The sequence below is a fragment of the Asparagus officinalis genome, chromosome 6 (assembly GCF_001876935.1).
Source record: "Asparagus officinalis chromosome 6, Aspof.V1, whole genome shotgun sequence".
Lineage (NCBI taxonomy): Eukaryota > Viridiplantae > Streptophyta > Magnoliopsida > Asparagales > Asparagaceae > Asparagus > Asparagus officinalis.
This window is the reverse complement of record NC_033799.1, coordinates 3,469,146-3,486,938: the sequence shown is the minus strand read 5'-3', so window position 1 is coordinate 3,486,938 and position 17,793 is coordinate 3,469,146. Positions and strand designations below refer to the sequence as shown.

Sequence of the window (17,793 nt, the reverse complement as noted above, 5' to 3'; positions counted from 1 at the left end):
CGCCGTCCCGAGAAAACCCTAGGCCTCCAACCTCCGGCCTCATTCTCGATCGGTTCAAGGCTTTGGTTAGGGACGGCGAAGAGGTCGTTCAAGCGTACGAGGAGCTGCTTTCGGAGTTGACGTTTAATTCGAAGCCGATTATAACGGAGCTCACGATTATTGCAGGGGAGCAGAGGGAGTTTGGGGAGGGGATCGCTGATGCTATTTTTGGGAGGATTCTTGAGGTGAGGGGTTGAATATTTTGTGAGTTTTGTTTGTAGTTAAGAATCTAGTGGGGGGAAAAGTTCGGTGCTTTGTTTGTATTGTGTTGGTATGAACCCAAATAAATTGGTTGTTTGTTGTATTTTGTTGATGTTTGTAGTGAACATAGGTTTTCGGTGGGTTCTCCATTCAGAGCACGATGATTTTGATTTATGTTGGTTTGTTTACCATTTTCTTCAAGGTTGCAGCTTTCTTATTGTTATAGTCCCTCGTATAATGGTTTATTTGATAAGGTTCTAGAATCAGTCTGGCTCGGTTGTGGTTGCACTGTGGGCCTCAATTCAAGATCTCTAAACTCATTTCAAACAGACAGTTTTTTTGTTCTCTTCTAAGACTGCTGTAAATGCTAGTTTTTTGGTAGACCTGGCCCAATTAGAACTGTCTTGATATAAATGGGGGAGATTTTTTAAATTAAAATGGTTAAGAGGGGTTATCTGTAAATCGGCTAATTTAAAGGGGCCTCATGAAATTTACCTTATCTCTATCATAAAAATCAAGTAACATTACGAAAAGGGTTGATAAAACAGAACTTGAGAAATATGGCACCTAAAAACTAGGCCAACTAAAGGCGAATCTCTTCTCAGCATGTGATGGTTATGGATGTTTAATTGATATCACAGACAGCAAATTGAGAATGTAGTAGCCAATGTTAGCAACAACTTCAAATAACACCTAAATCCCTGACGCTCGCACCTTTGAAACCATGAAGAAATTAGTAAGCCTACTTGCCAACTTGTTTCCATGCATTATCTCCCACTTATGCTCGATCGATACGTGCATTTAGTTGCATGATTGAACAGTTCCCTAAATTGTAGACCCTGTAAAAGTACTTGTCATCTTTCTCTTTTGGATAGTTGGTGTATCAAAAACTTTGAGTGTATGAATCGACGCACACGAAACAAGAGAGTGAAGTCTGGCACATTGATCTAATGATTCTTCTCTTTTTTATCTACCAGGTATCAAGTGGAATGAGACCATTGAATAGTCTTTTTCATTTCAGCGTCAATTTCAATCATGTGTGTGTATATATATAATTATATATGGATATTGGTTATGAACTGTAATGCTTCTCCTTTAATAAAATGATCTATCAAGTTCATCTATGTCGACATGACTAGCTTTATTAGTCTTACTACCTTTATATCTCTTGATAGTTTATTTAGAAAATGAGTTGTCATCTCATGCTGACTTCTCCTTCTATGTATATGTATGAATTGCTACTAGATGCAACCACCTCCTTTGTTATCTTCTTTGATACAAGTGCTAGTTACATTTAGTCATGAACTTTGTTTTCCCCCTAATCAATTCTTCTTTCTCTTTCTTAAGAGAAATTGTGCACGATGTTGTTTTTCTGCCCTTTATAGCATCATATCCGCTTCATGCATGGTTGTGATGCACTCTATACATTTCTTTGCAGGTGCCAGTAGATCAGAAACTGCCTTCACTGTACCTTTTGGATAGTATAGTGAAGAACATTGGTCGTGAATATGTGAGGTATTTTGCAACTCAGCTTCCCAAGGTAAATTGAAATATCCACGCTTAGTTGCTTTCTGGAATTCTGGTCTTCAATTAGCCTCTTTAGCACCAATGTTTTATGATTATCATTGTCCTGTTAATTTTTCTGTACAAGAAGTTTTTTGTTTTTGTGATTACTTGTTTGTATCTCATATTTTCTCTCGGTTGACTCTTCTTCTGACATGCAAGTCCTAATTCAACAATATAAGTTTGTGGAATGATATTTTTCTACTTCATATTTTACTTTCCCATGGCATGCTTGAAAGCAAGATTATTGCTTGGCGCAAGTCTGAGGGCTGAATTGTTTGTGCTTATTGCAGGTGTTCTGTGAGGCATACAATCAAGTCCATTCTAACATGCATCCAGCAATGCGGCACCTATTTGGGACATGGTCTCAAGTCTTCCCCTCTTCAGTGCTTCGCAAGATTGAAAACAAGCTGCAATTTTCTACAAATGAAAGCCAGAGATCAGTTGGCCAAACAAATATAAGAAATTCTGAATCTCCATCTCCTCGACCTTCTCATGGTATTCATGTCAATCCAAAATACTTGGAGGCACAACGGCAACTTCAACATTCTGCTAGCGTGAGTTTCAAATCACAAATTTCCCCGCTTACTCCTTTTCAGCATAGTTGTGTGACGGCAGTTTTTGCACTGAATAAAGCTTTTCTTTTAAGAAGGGTAAATTGCACATAACTCCCCATCATCTATAACTTGACTTGCACTGACTTCCCCTCAATTTATGAGAAAGAAGGATAGTACTTGCAATTTATCATTCTAAAAATTGCTACATCCCCTAAACTCATTTATTACCAAAAATTGCATTTCGGGGTGCTAGGTGCTAAGTGCGAAGAAATGATTTGAGGGGGTTGAGTATAACTCATGATATAAATTAGTTTCCAGGACCTGAAGAGTTTGGGTGTTACAGATGTGGATCAGCTCCCCTAGCTACGGAATACCACTAGAACTAATATTGCTACAAGAGAAGAGCCGTTCGTCCGTGGACAGTTTTACGCGGCACTTCGGGACCCAGTTCTTATCAGTGGGGTCCTTGAGGAGCCCATCCGCCCCCCCTCGCGGCCCAATCCCCACGCAAAAAAACTTTTGTCGGAGATGATACATGTTTTAATAGAAATTTTAGATCTCATTGTGTGGTCAGTATTTATCCTTATAGGTTGTTGTTGATGAGCTTATATCCTATCCTTGTGTCTGGACTGAAACCTCTGTCTATACATTAACAATTGTAAGATAATGGGATCCCCCCCGCCCCCCCCCCCCCCTATCCGAATGCGTTATTGCTTTTACTGCAAGGTGGTGTAATGACACTCAAAAGAATGTGTGTGCAGCTGATTTTGAAGTTGATAGAGTTGGAGGTCTTGCTGCAGAAAGCCCTAAAGGATGGTCTGGAGCTTCTTCAAAATTTCATGTGCAGCTCCTGCTTTCCCTTGCTGAGTTTTTTATGGCTGTCTATGCAAATAAATATATTTTTTAATCTTACTCATGTTGACTTCTAATCTTCAAATGCCTAAAATGACAGATACTTTCATCTCAGATATTAATAATGTATGGATTAGTTTTATTTGCAAGATTTCTGGATACAAGTTGTCCTAACATCTCTGACTTAAGAGAGAAACATGCAAAAGCTATCATGAATACGCTTGTATCAGCATTACTCGTGTGTTGCCTGAATTTAATATTACATACGTCTTTTTTGTTTGATCGATGTGCATTACAAACCCCTTTGTGACCCCATATCCATTTCTGCAAAATTGGGACTACTACAGCATCTTCAGATTTGCAGTTGCATACTTATGTTTTATGTCATAATTTCTGATCTTTAATTTCTTAAAGAATTCTTAATAATGAAAATATTAGATCTTAGTTCTCACTTATTTAAGTCGTAATACTGAGTTTTTCTATCACATACTTCTTTCTAAAACACAATAAAATGCATGCTTGTTGAATGTCGAATTCAATTTTTTTTAGAGTTCTAGCATTAATCTAGGTTGGATTATTTAATCTCTTGGTTTGGAATACATTGAGTAGACGATCTTTTCTTAAATATTTCATCTTAACCATCATAAATCTCACATGCATATTATATTTGTAGGAAGCTCTACGTGCTGGTGGTAATTCTTCAAGCTTACATAGCTACGGTCGTGATGATTATGATTTCAATAACCCAGAAATGCTATCTGTACATCTTGTGAGGTCAAAAGCAGGCTCACTGAAATCCGCAGCTTTGCGTACATCAAAAATGTATGACGATCATATAAATGCCAAGGTCCCAAAGACTTTATCTCCTTCTAGAGTAATGTCGAGAAGGTCAGCATCACCAAATGATGACAGGCTCTCAAGGGATGGGTCTCCTTGGGCTGCTGCTGAAAGGGCAACTCAACCTCATTCCAGGCTTGGGTTTGGACCTGGCAGAGCAGTTGATCAAAATGGCCGGTTAGAAGGAAGGTGGCTAGCCAATGTTGGTGCCCCTCAACTGGAAGCTTCAGCAACATATGACCCTAATGCTGGATACATCAAGAAGCACCCAAGAGAATTAATTAATGCTTATGGTAATCCCAGCGGAAAAGACACTTCCCTTGAGAATATCTCTAAGATACAGCGAAGCAATGTAAATGGAATTAGTAGGGAGGTTGCAACTAAAAATTGGCGAAGTTTCGAGGAAGACGAGTATGTCTGGGAGGATATGAGTCCGACATTATTAGCTAATCACAGAAGGAACAACTTACCGCAATTGGGACCTAGCTCTGGAAGCCTAAACCGAAGAATTGGTTTAAGTAGACCTGACGTCAGTATTCTTGAACCTGATTTTAGAGCAAACAATTGGTGTGACCAAACTACGCAGAATCCTGTTGATGACCCAGCCATAGTTGTCAATGATAGAATTCCTGTTCTAAGAGTATGGTTCTTTGGTTCTTTGCCTTCTCAAATGTTCTTGCTCTGTACTATCTTCGCAGTTGATTAGCATCTTGCAATTTACTTTTTGAATCATATATAGTATGTTCAAGCGTATTTTGTCACTATCATTTCAGTCTTGAAGTAGTATCAGATAAACAACTATGCTGTGCACTTTGACACAGGGAGATTGTGTAGATACTCAATATTTTTACCAGCTCCAGGATGTCAGATTTTATGAAAGGGATGTCCTGCATATGTTGGTTGTGATAGGGGTGTAGCATTTTTCTTTTTTCCTTTGTCAAGTTTGTTTATCTTCAGGTGCTGTTATACTTAAATATGTTCCTTCTGATGGGAGCCAACTTTCTTTGGTATCAATTTGTTATGTTCATGAGCGCATATAACTTTCCTTGGATTTTTTTTTTTAATTTAAATCACATGACCTCATGAGAATTTTATGATCTGTGTACTTATTTTACCCAGTTGAACTTGATTTTCCCCACTACCAGTTTTAGGCTTGAAGTTAGTTGCTTAGTATATTTTTCATCTTTTAGATATCAACTTTTATGCGGGCATAACAATTTTTGAGGTTATGTCTCTTGCAGTCTGGTCATGGATCCATGCCTATGAAATCTTCAGACAGTAGAGAAGCTCAAAACGAACAATTTCGCCCCTATCACAGTTCTTCCTATGTTCACGAACCTGGGAAATTTCCATACAGTTTTCAGCATGCTTCAGGAGAACTTAGCTCAAAGTCACGGGGATGGGAACCTCGAATCCCTCTCCCTATAGATCGTATTGCAGCAGACAATGGTCAGAAACTGCCTATTCCTTATGATAGTCCTCCAGAGGTTGAAGTGCCACATCAGAAGTTATCAAATGTTCACTCCAGCTCATTGAATACAGAGGCATCAATGCTAGAAAAACGCTTGGAGTTGAGGCCATTCTCACCCCCTACTGCCCCTGTTCTATGGCCTCCTGTTCATAAATCTCAGCCACTGCCCTTGTTTCCTGTTCCTCCTTATCAAAAACAGTTTGAAAATACATCCAGTCTTATGGAATCTAGTAAGCCAATTAACCAAGGACTTAACCCCGCTATATTTGTACCTCACCAATTTGAGTCTTCTGATAGGAGAACTGCAGAACCAAGCAGGGTGTTTACCTTGCCTCATCAACAGTCTGGATTAATGCATACGAATCATCAAAGAGATCAGGGTAATGACATGAGAAATCAGTCTCAGGAGGTTCGTGGAGGATATATTCCATCTGCATCAGTTCATCTTTCCTCTCATTTAATGGCTCCGTCCCTAAATCACATGCAAATTCAGGGGCATGGAGTTCCCATAAGTTCTTTGCCTAATAAAATATCTCCAATGGATAGTTCTGGAGGAATGCCCAATATGCCTGGTTCCTCTTCACTTGTACAAGGTGGAATTGTACCACCCCTACCGCCAGGTCCACCTCCGGGATCATCCCATGTGGGTCCACAATCTCAAAGTACTGGCTCTATAATGTCTGCCTCTCCTGCGATTGCTGGCCTGTTTAGTACTCTAATGGCTCAAGGTTTAATCTCATTGACGCCTCCAGCTCAAACGCAGGTATTTTCCAGTAACTCGCCAAGAAAAATTTGATGTTTTGGATTGTCTTCGCTTCTAGTACGTTCGATTGTTGATAAGCATGGAGAATCATAGACCTAGAGACTTTCTTTTTTTCATTTTTATACACTTTTTTAGTTAGAGAAAAGTTTTCACCCGCTTCTCTTTTATATGAAATATAATACATTCTTACATTTCCCCCCCTTTTAATCAAAGTTAGACATAGAATCTAGGTTTTCAGTTAAGAAATCTTGATTTCAGGGCACAGTGGGGCTTGAATTCAACGCAGAGCTTCTTAAGGTGCGACACGAGTCTGCAATAAACGCTTTATATACAAATCTTCCAAGACAATGCACTACATGTGGTCTCCGTTTCAAGTGCCAAGAAGAGCATAGCACTCACATGGATTGGCATGTAACTAAGAATCGAATATCTAGAAACCGCAAACAAAAGCCTTCTCGCAAATGGTTTGTTAATACGAAGGAGTGGCTGAGTGGTGCTGAGACTGTTGGAACTGATGTTGTACCTTTTATGCCAATTGAAACAGTCGCAGAGAAGAAGGAAGACAAACGCTATGTGGTGAGCCCTTTGAGGATTTTTATAGTGATGAAGCTGAAGAGTGGATGTACAAAGGGACAGTGTACATGAACTTTCCAGACGGAAAAATCGATGGTTTAGATAGATCTCAGTTGGGCCCCATTGTGCATGCAAAATGCAGATCCGAGTCAAATGAAGGTTCTTGATGAATTTTCTTGGTAAGCTGACTTATATTTTTATACGAGATGTGGATATTTTTGAAAACAAAATTGAGATTTTTTAGTTAGATCTGTTGATTTTTTGCCCCTAAGTGGAGCTTTGGTGTTAATCACATTTCCTGGAAAATTTTGAATCAGTTCAGGACATGCTGATAGCGAATAATTATTACTGGATAAATAAACTTCTATTTTCCTAACTGCCCGGGATGCATATCTTTATCATGGAACCATCTGTTGCTTTTTGTAGAGTTCTCGTTTTTTTCACCTCGATTCTTACTCGGTTCTGTGGAACTAGAACCACTTATTGCACAATACAGTGGCAAAGCAGACAAAATGTTTTATGCCGTTGCTATTCTTGGAAATTTTGAATTAGTTCAGGACATACTAATAGTGACTAATTACTACTGGATATATAAACTTCTTATGTCCTAACTCTCCAGAATGCGTACCTTTATCATAGAACCCTCTTTTGCTTTTCTAGTTATATATAGTTTTTTTCACTCCGATTCTTACTGAGTTTTGTGGAAGTAAAACGACTTACTGCATAATACTATGGCGAAGCACACAAAATGTCTTATGCCGTTACTATTCTTGTTCGTAGGTCTTCTTTTACATTACCCAGTTTGGTAAGGAAAAATGTCAGTGAAACCATCTTATACGTCATATATATTTCAGAGAGATTCAAGCAACTTGCTATGTATTACATTAGTAGTAAATACATCTTTGTCATATTCGTTTTAGTTCGAAACAAGTTAGAGAAGTGTGTAATCAGCCTGTCAGGAGTAATTTTCTATTTCCATGGAATACTATGGTGTTTGCTCGTCTATATGACTGTCTCAGTATTTGCTTAGCATTGTCTACATCATCAATGCATTTATACTTCTCACGTGTTCATATCGACATGTATCCTTATGGACCACATATCACTGTCTGGTTTTGCAGTAAACATTGGAAAATTAATGACTTTCTTCCTCATCTCACTGCATGTGCAGGGAAATTGATGAGAAATATGTTGGATAGAGGGCACCGCGGCTTTAGTTCAAATTAGTCTGTATATTACTTGGAGAAATTGTGAGCCCTGTATGGTAATCGTCGGTTGTATGGTAATGATTGGTAATCTCTCATACTCCCCCTATTGATCAAGCCTGTGCAGAAGAAGGCATCATGTTCAATATTGTACATATTAAGTTAGATTATTTAACTGATTCGAAAAGTAAACCCTTTACAATGGGGGGCTAGAGAAAAGGATATACGTGTTCTCTCGCTTATTTGAATATCCACCCTTATCATTTCAGGGTTTCATGTAGGTTTTCCTCTTTCTTTTTTTGTTCCCTTTTTTCTCTCTCTCGCGCTGCTGCTTCTCTTTGAGAACTTAATGCAGGTAATGTTGAGCAATTTCTGGAGCAGGTAACTATTGGGAATTTTCTAGCAGATCCCAGCAACCTACCTGGATGAGCCGTACTTCAGTATCTTTAGTTGGATGGCTTCAATTTTTGCTTATCTGTTTTATGTTCAACAAAGATCAGAAAATTAAACTGTTTTGAGTTCGTCGAGGTTTGTGAACCTTCTCCTTTTTAAGAAATCACAACATCTTTTTGTCAAGCTGTTCTTGTAAGCTGGATATAACATGAGTTGTTCTGATCCTTATGGATTTATTTCTTCCTTCTTTAGTTCTGTGTATTGCGGAAATTGTGGTCTGAGATGCTTCATGAAAGCTTGATGCAAAATACATTCTCGTATGGACGGTAGTTACCTCTGGAGATCGTGCTAATTTGAAAAGTTTTTGAGATTTGAAATTCAGAAAAATAAAGGCTACAGAAGTACATTGTTAGATTTTTCTGATTACATGAATTGTGTCTATATTCTAATGCCAAATTTGTCGACGGTGACTCGGGATTCTACTTTATTGTTTGATGTTGAGGACTGACTTGAGCGTGTTCGCCTATATTTCTCTCTGTTTACTACAATGAGATGCTTTACAATCTTAGCTGTGTGCTGCAATTAGATGTTTTTTTACAAATGATTCGATAGAGAGCATATGAGCACGAGTAATATAGCCTGTGTTTTGAAGAAAAGTTTGGGGCGTCTGGGCGACTCCCAAGTGCTCAAAGTGCGTTGCACAAATGCACAATAAATGGTCTCGTGTTTTTCTCTCTGCTCGGCTGAATCTATTTCTTGCTACTTTTATCTAAAACATTTCCTTTCTATTTTGGGAGAAATTGAGGTTCACTTTAAATACATAATTTGATGAAAAGGGTGAAAGGTGGAAGAGGCAAGAAGGGGAGGACTCCTTGCAAATTGCGGTCGCAAGCATGACTGGGGCAGTTTTACTTAACCCAATTATAATATTCTAACCAAAGGAAAAAAATTATTTTACTTGGGTGTGGATAAATTATCATACACTGCTTGCTTTTAGTAGCATCACTAGCTATGTTTGCTTGCATTAGCATAGGAGTAAATTCCAAAGAGTAGGATGACTATAAAAAGCGAAAAAAAAGAAGTTTGGAAAATAAAATATAAGCAAGAGGTATAAAGATGGAAAAATAATTTTATTAGTCTTAATATGTGCAAATCAGTCAATTTTCATTACTCAAATAATTGAATCATGTAATTAGATTCTATAACATCATATATATGTAATAGCTGAATGAATGATAACCGAACTCCTTTGATGCTCCTCGGAATTAGGGGCGTGTACTGGGCTGGATCGGCCCATGAGCCCGCTCGTTCGGCTCGCTCTTGAGCTCGGCTCGACCGACTCAGTGCAGGATAGGCCGATTCGGCCCGCTACAGTAGCGGGACCGTGCTAAGGTGGCCTTTAGTAACAAGTGGGCCGGTAGCTCACTCAGCCCACCGAACACAGCGAGTGAGTTGCGCCTAAATGAAAGTTGGTTGGCCCGCTGAACCAGGCCCGTTGGGTTGCATGCAATTTTTCCCCCTTCATTATTTCATCAGTTCATCGATTAATGTAATTTATTACTATATTGTTAAATTAGTGAAATAATTAGTTGTCGCCCGTGGAGTAGGACTTGCTCCGAACCATGTAAAACCTCTGTATTTGTGATGTTTCTCTTTGTCATTCTGTACAAATATACAATTTTACTTAATAAAATTATTTTTTATTTTTATAATGGTTGCATTGTTAGTTAATTATATATAATTTTAGGTGTTAAACAATGCTTGAAAACTATTTAAAAATACTAAAAATCATTTACAAAATCCAAAAATAAAAAATAAAAAATAAAAAATAACAACATGTTGGGTTGGGCGGGCCGGCACGTGTGTCATGGCACGCTTCGCTTAATCTTATTCCTGCGAGTGGGCTGAGCTAAGATCTAAGCCCACAAGCAAGCGATGCAACACGGTGCACTTGTCCCGCTGCAGGACGTGGGCCGTCTCATCTCACCATTGAGCCCGCGCGAGCCGGCTAGTCCCGTTGCCCGCCCTTACTCGGAATGAGGTGCTGTGTACGATAAAGACCGATACAATATGAAAACTTCAGAAGCCTGCTGCTCTTCTTGATTTGGGCCGTATTCATTCGAGCAAAAGATTGAGCTCATGACCGTGTATTACCGCACGTTGAATAAAGATCCTATACGTTGCTTCCATTCCCAGTACCAGTAATGAATAAATAAATCAATTGATCAAAATATCCAAAAAAAATATCTAACAACAAAACAACTAACTAATAAATCTTTTAAAATGGTGACAGGCAGGAAATTCCCTAAATATTAATAGTTGGAAAGCTCTATAATTAATCTGGAAGTTTCATATAGGAACATTCGGGTGAAAATTTTGATGTTTGCATGATTGGGGGTGCTAACGGGTGAAAATTTTGATGTTTGCACGATTGAGGGTGCTAACCTGTCAATTTTAAACAACTTGAGGTATAAATGCTACGAAAAATAAATGAGGGTATTTAAGTGCTAAGTGAGTGAAACTATGAGGTATTTAAGTGCTATTAAGGCCATAGAAAATTGATACAATTTACTTGAATCAGAATCATCAGCTTAGTACAAAGAACCGGGTTCGGATCTAATTATTATACTTACCCGACCCACTAGCAACTTCAAGAGCTGATCTCGGGGGGAACACAGACAAAGGTTGGTTCTTTCTCTTCTCCATCTCAGGTTAGCTCTCCATCATCGAATAAATTTTTTTATTTTAATCTTATTTTCCTCTATATTAACAGAAATTTTTTTGATGGTAAAATCATCTAAATTTCATAGATCGGAACAGTCGATAAACCCTAAACCTCACATTTATTTCTGAGCTCAACATTAATTTTAAGGTGTAGATTTTGATTAGAGAAGCTCATAAAATTCAGAATTGAGCGATGGATTTGGTTTTCATTGGTATTTGGTGTCCAGGTTTTGCTCTATTATTAATTTCCTAAAAAGGGTAAACCTAAGCGCTGTATTAGTTTTAGGTCAGACTACCAAATTATAGGGCAAATTGTAACCAGTGATAGTTTACTTTGAATTGGTGAATGATTCTTCAAGATAGAATTAAAACTCATGGTATAGAATTTGGGTTTTTGTTTCATTTGGTGTTCTTGGTGTGGGTTGATGAGCTAGTTTTCATTTAGGCGTAGGAAAAAGACGAGGGTTTTTAGTGCTCTCTCTACTTCGTAGGTATTTTTATGATGAAAGTATGAAATTTAACAGAACTTATATTCAGCATGAAATTAAACAGAGCTTATATTCAGCAAAAGGGAATAAGTAATACTTAAAATTTGAGGTCGAAAGTACTTCCTAGTTATTTGCTTGGAATTATTAGATTTAAGATGTGAGTATTATATCATCAGATAATAGGAAACCAAGAATCGAAATTTTAGCTTCTTGTTGGTCTCGTCTTTAGCTTAGCTTCTCGTTAGTCTTGTCTTTAGCTGCTTGGAAACCAAGAATCAAAATAGACATGCCGCTTGTCAAATTCACAGCACCTTTACTCATCCATGCCTGACACTCACCAATATTTAGCTTGTACTCATATTGAAAACATATATAAGACGAAATATTTTGTGTTGTTTTGATATAAGCTATTTCTATGGATTCTCATAATCATATGTGAATATGAACTCAACACACGCATCATACGAGTCATAGACATATACTCGTACACAACAACAAATATATCTATGTACTTGTGCTTTGATTTGGAAACTTCTGTGTTTGATGGCCTTTTTCCGTGTTGTAGTATGACATTTGTGTCTGAGTCTACAAGTCTTGATTTTTCTCCTTCCTCTTATACTAAGACCGCTGAAATAAAATGAAGATTATATAATGTGTGGCCTATCTTTTAGCTTTAGCATATTAAATCTGCTGCTTAATTGTATCTGTAGCAGGAAATGAGTAATTTGTAATATGTGGCGGGATATGCGTGGAAATAGTAGATTTCAAGATGGTTAGATTAAAAAAAAGGAAATAAACTTCAACTTTCTACTAAAAATTATATCTATACTAAAATTAAAGGGTTTACAACTGTAGATTGTCATTTCCTGACTACAATAAAATTTATTATAGTATTGTTGGTTAGCAAATTTTGTTGAAAAGTGAGTAGTCTGTTTGGCAAGAGCAGGAAATAAACTTCAACTTTCTACTAAAAATTTATATCTATACTAAAGTTAAAGGGTTTACAACTGTAGATTGTCATTTCCTGACTACAATAAAATTTATTATAGTATTGTTGGTTTAGCAAATTTTGTTGAAAAGTGAGTAGTCTGTTTGGCAAGAGCAGGAAATAAACTTCAACTTTCTACTAAAAATTTATATCTATACTAAAGTTAAAGGGTTTACAACTGTAGAATGTCATTTCCTGACTACAATACAATTTAGGGGAAATTTTTAAAAAATACCTATTTTGCTAAATAATTAGCAAAATCGGCCATTTTGCTAATTATTTAGCAAAATCGACCTCTTTTTGGCCAACAAGTTAAAAAGAGGTCGATTTTAAAAAACGCCTAGCTCAGAACATACGAGACTAGTAGTCCCGTATGTTTAGTGGTCACTAATCAGAAAACCCACGGGACTAGTAGTCCTGTGAGTTTAAGTTCTTCAACCCTCCCTATCCTCACAATCCCATTCAAGGCCTCCTTTATGTCCCCCCATTTCCCTCATTTCCCCTTCATCAGCCACCCCAACATATGTCTTCACCACCGCTGACCACCACCACCACCATGCTCCCCTCATGTGGCTGTTGCACCACCGCCTCCTTCTCACTGCTGCGGAACGCCCCTCCCCACAAAACCCCAACGAACTGCGATCACCTCCTCTAAACCCTAATCCTCCTCCAGTCCCAACAACCCAAGGTCCAATCTTTCTCAGCCCCCCCCCAGAACCCCCCATCCCCCGGACCCAAACCGTGACGCTAGGCGACGGCAGTCTCTCCTCCATGCTCGTCCCGTAGATCCCGAGTGTCGCGCTCTCGAGTCCTCGCCCTGCCACCTCCCTCCTGCCCGGAAACAGCAGCATCGGTCCTTCAGAGATGCGACGACCATGTTCACGACCCTCGCGAAGGGGCTGTGTAAGGAGGGGAGGGTCGAGGAGGTGATTGGGAGGAGATGAGGAGGGTATGAGAGGAGATGAGGAGGGATAAGGTTCAGTCGGATGTGATGGCGTACGCTACGATTGTGTCGGGGCTTCGTAAAAATGGTAATGTAGAGAAGGGGGTGGAGTTGTTTAGGGAGATGAAGAAGAATGGGATTGTGAGGGTTGAAGAATTAAACCCACGGGACAAGTAGTCCTGTGGGTTTTACGATTTAGAATGACATTTTTTAAAACCGACCTCTTTTTGACCTGTTGGCCAAAAAGATGTCGATTTTGCTAAATAATTAGCAAAATGGTTGATTTTGCTAATTATTTAGCATAATCGGTCTTTTTTAAAAAATTCCCCTAAAATTTATTATAGTATTGTTGGTTAGCAAATTTTGTTGAAAAGTGAGTAGTCCGTTTGGCAAGAGCATTCCTTTATTATATTATTGTTGGTTAGCAAATTTTGCATATAAACCTCCACTTAGTTTTAGAAGCCTCCCCTCTTCCAAAAATCACTCTTAGTCTCAAAATGCTCTTTCAAATTAACTGTAATCTCACTTTATATTTCAACACTTTGGTACGCAGTGTAAGTTACTAATTTATAGTTTAACTTTATATAGTTTTCTCTAAGTTCTTATGTACGTGGGATATACTTGAAGAAAATGCTGAAAACATTTATTTGGCTTTTTTGCACACTAATGTCGTGGCATCATACATGGGTTTTTAATATATAAACCTGAAGTTTGATGGGTATTTAATTTTATAATCATACTTCTAAAAATGATTTTTTTGTCTATAAACCCAAAGTTTTACACCCATTTTCTTTTAAACTCATCCGCTTCCCACATCACTCATGGACACAAAATACTTAATTAGCTTATTTTAGCTCACTTTGTATTTCAACGACATGATATACAGTGTAAATAGCAAAATTTTATTATTACTTGCTACAGTTTTTTTTTGAAATGATTAAATATACAGTGTATTTTTAAATCAAATGATTAATTTTTTTTGGTTTTCACACAAATGCTGTGGTAGTGTATGGGTCAATTTTGCTCATTTAAAGCTGATATTTTTGAGAGATGGTGTGAATGGTTTTTAACTAGGTAACACGGACACGCCAAAAAGGGGAACGGCTCCGTGTCTGACACGTGCCGGGCGTGGATTCACTGAAGACTTGTGGCTGATACGGGTAGAAACTGAAAAAACCCCATTTTCCCTTACCCGGTATCCTAGAAATGAAGTTAATAGTTTATCGGGGTAAAAAAAGAAAAGGTTTTTGAACCCAATAACCCAAACCCATCACCTTTTAATTGTATAAGCTCCGACCCTTTCCTTATTCTTTCTACGTTCCCCTCTTCATTATCTTCAAACGCAAAAACCAACTCTTTCCTCCATTTCTAAAAAGCTACTCGACGCTGATCAAAAAGCTTCAGTTGGACTTGGTCGGATTTCTACAAGACCTTGAGAAGACGAAAATCAAGAATTAATGAGTAATTTTTAATTTTTAACTTTTAGGGTTTTTTTAGGGGGTTTCCAAAACTGACATCTAATTGGTAATTTAGTTAGGATCTCGATCTCCCTTATGTAGTATCTAAATCATCATTTTTTGAACAATATAATGATTGTATTTCTCAATTTCATCTTTTTGTTAGTTTGATAAAAAAAAATCTGCAATTATATTTCTGTTCTCTCTGTGATTTTTTTACTGTTTTGTTTATTTAGGCTTCAGTTAACTGAAAATTTTTTAATTGCAAATTTTATGTAAGCTCTCTGGACTAGTGGGTACAAGCTAGGTTTGTGGCTGTTAGTTTCTTTCTATGATATGTGAGGTGATCCTGCTTATACTGCTGGAAATTGTTTCTTGAATTTACATATAGCGAATGCGTATAAGTATTAGCATATTGTTTTTTTAAATTTTTTAATTGCAAATTTTATGTAAGCTCTCTGGACTAGTGGGTACAAGCTAGGTTTGTGGCTGTTAGTTTCTTTCTATGATATGTGAGGTGATCCTGCTTATACTGCTGGAAATTGTTTCTTGAATTTACATATAGCGAATGCGTATAAGTATTAGCATATTGTTTTTTTAACTGTGATTATTGTTGGCAGCTATCATCATATGCTGATCCTTTACTTCTATAAAGGAATGGGTAGTCCTAGAGTTTAGTTCCATGAACTTCAGTGTACTGTTGATTTCATATTTGCTTGTTTTCAGTTTCCAATTGGACTTCAGTTTTCAGTTCTTTCTTCTTTTATCTTGATTCTTGGTTTTCATTTTGTCTTCAAATTTTCAAAAGATCATCGCCTGTAACATGCATATACAATTAGTTCCTTGTTTATAATCTATATGATTGTTCATCCTAAAATAAACATACAAATGTTACACAGACATACACACACATGTATCTTTGATTTTGTAAGATAAGATTAAGGTTCATTACCCCGGCCTGGTTAAGTACTGGCCGGGCCGTTACTTGTTTTGTTCTGATGAATCATTTCATAGATCAAATAATTTATAATTATTTTTAATTTGATATCAAATAAAAAATAATTAAATTGTTATTGAAGCAACAACAAAGAAAATGCCCATCCCTATTCCTATGATAGAGGTGTCGTTTCTTATTATTAATACTATAGAAATATAGAATGTGCATATTTTTTCAATTCTTATTAATTAAGTATTTTTTTCGTTTTATTTCCTTAATTACTTAACTGGAAAAGAACACATACGTATATTAATATTAAATTATATCAAAAATGAAACACACATATGTTATAACATATATAACATAACTCATTTACTTGTTCAAGGGACAAGCTTTATTTGAGATACAATTGATCTGAATTCAAATTCATAGGATCGGGCAGTTGGAAGGGAAGTTGAAAATGAAAGATGCTATCTTAATTTTATCTCATTCTTTTGTTCGACAAAAGATCCATTCATATATAATAATGGAGATATGTAGCGGGTATAGTTTAGTGGTAAAAGTGCGATTCGTTCAATTAATAACTTAAATAGTTAAGGGGTCTTTCGGTTTTTTCATATTACGATCAAAAAAACTTTATTTCTTAAAAAGGTTTAATCCTTTTTCCCTCAATAGTATATTTGAGGAAGAATATACATTTTCACGATTTGTATCCAAGGGTCAATTTCAAATTGACTAAAAAATGGAATTATGGAGTCGCGAAGCATAATTTTTTGATTTGAATTGGATCAAATCTTCCAATTGAATGAGTATGAGTAAAGGATCTATGGATGAAGATACAAAAGTTTATTTCCAATCGTAACTAGATCTTCAATTTTTGTGTTGGAAAGGGAAGATTGAAGCCAAATAGCTAGAAAACGATAGTTTTAGTTTACTACAACCATCGCCATATTGTTTTAGCTCGGTGGAAACCAAATTCTTTTCCTCAGGATCTCTTGGGTGGAAATAGGGAACGAAGTAACTAGATTAGACGGATTTGGTAGAATCCCCTTCTCTAGAGGGATCATCTAAAAAGCGAGTAGCTTTGGATGCATTCAACAAGAAAAGCTGACATAGATGTTATGGATCTAATTTTTAATACATCGATCCTCCATAAAGGAGCCGAATGAAATCAAAATTTCATGTTCGGTTTTGAATTAGAGACGTTAAAAATAATCAATCAACGTCGACTATAACCCCTAGCCTTCCAAGCTAACGATGCGGGTTCGATTCCCGCTACCCGCTCCATATTCCTTATTCTACATGTATCCTCCATTCGGATATGTATTCTTTTTTTTTATTCCCTAAAAGATTTTCCATGTAATCTCCTTTTTTTCCAAAAAGAGAAAGGGAGAATGCGAAACAAGAAAATAGGAATGAAAAGCGTCCATTGTCTAATGGATAGGACAGAGGTCTTCTAAACCTTTGGTATAGGTTCAAATCCTATTGGACGCAATTTTTTTCCATCTATTTTTGAAAATGGCGATATCAAGAAACCCTTTTTTGAATTATTTGAATCAGAAAGAAATAGTTCGCAATAATGACTCTTGTATTAAGAAAAGAAGAGAATTCTAATGATAAATTTATGCCTCCAGTAGAAACAGTTCGATCTCTTCCTGAATAGCTTCTTTCAAAAGGGTTTCCGCTTGCTCGGTGAATGTCTTGGTAGAAGATATAATTTCTTGGAATTGAGGTTTATTCTTTTTTAAGTAGGTACGTAACTGAATGAGAAATTTCTTTACCTGTCCGATTTCTAACTGATC

The 17,793-nt window shown here is 37.1% G+C and overlaps 1 protein-coding gene and 1 non-coding gene across 2 annotated transcripts in view; both read left to right on the top strand.

Moving 5' to 3' along the window:
* LOC109844760 overlaps positions 1–8,701 on the top strand; it is a 12,175-nt gene extending 3,474 nt beyond the window's left edge. The window contains 10 exon segments of the mRNA XM_020413873.1: positions 1–224; positions 1,679–1,780; positions 2,097–2,362; positions 3,088–3,201; positions 3,886–3,899; positions 3,902–4,689; positions 5,291–6,283; positions 6,542–6,848; positions 6,851–7,035; positions 8,028–8,701. Of these exon segments, the coding sequence (XP_020269462.1) occupies positions 1–224; positions 1,679–1,780; positions 2,097–2,362; positions 3,088–3,201; positions 3,886–3,899; positions 3,902–4,689; positions 5,291–6,283; positions 6,542–6,848; positions 6,851–7,023 (2,981 nt within the window). The 3' untranslated portion in view covers positions 7,024–7,035; positions 8,028–8,701.
* TRNAR-UCU lies at positions 17,414–17,485 on the top strand. The gene has a single exon. It is a non-coding gene; the product is annotated as a tRNA-Arg (tRNA).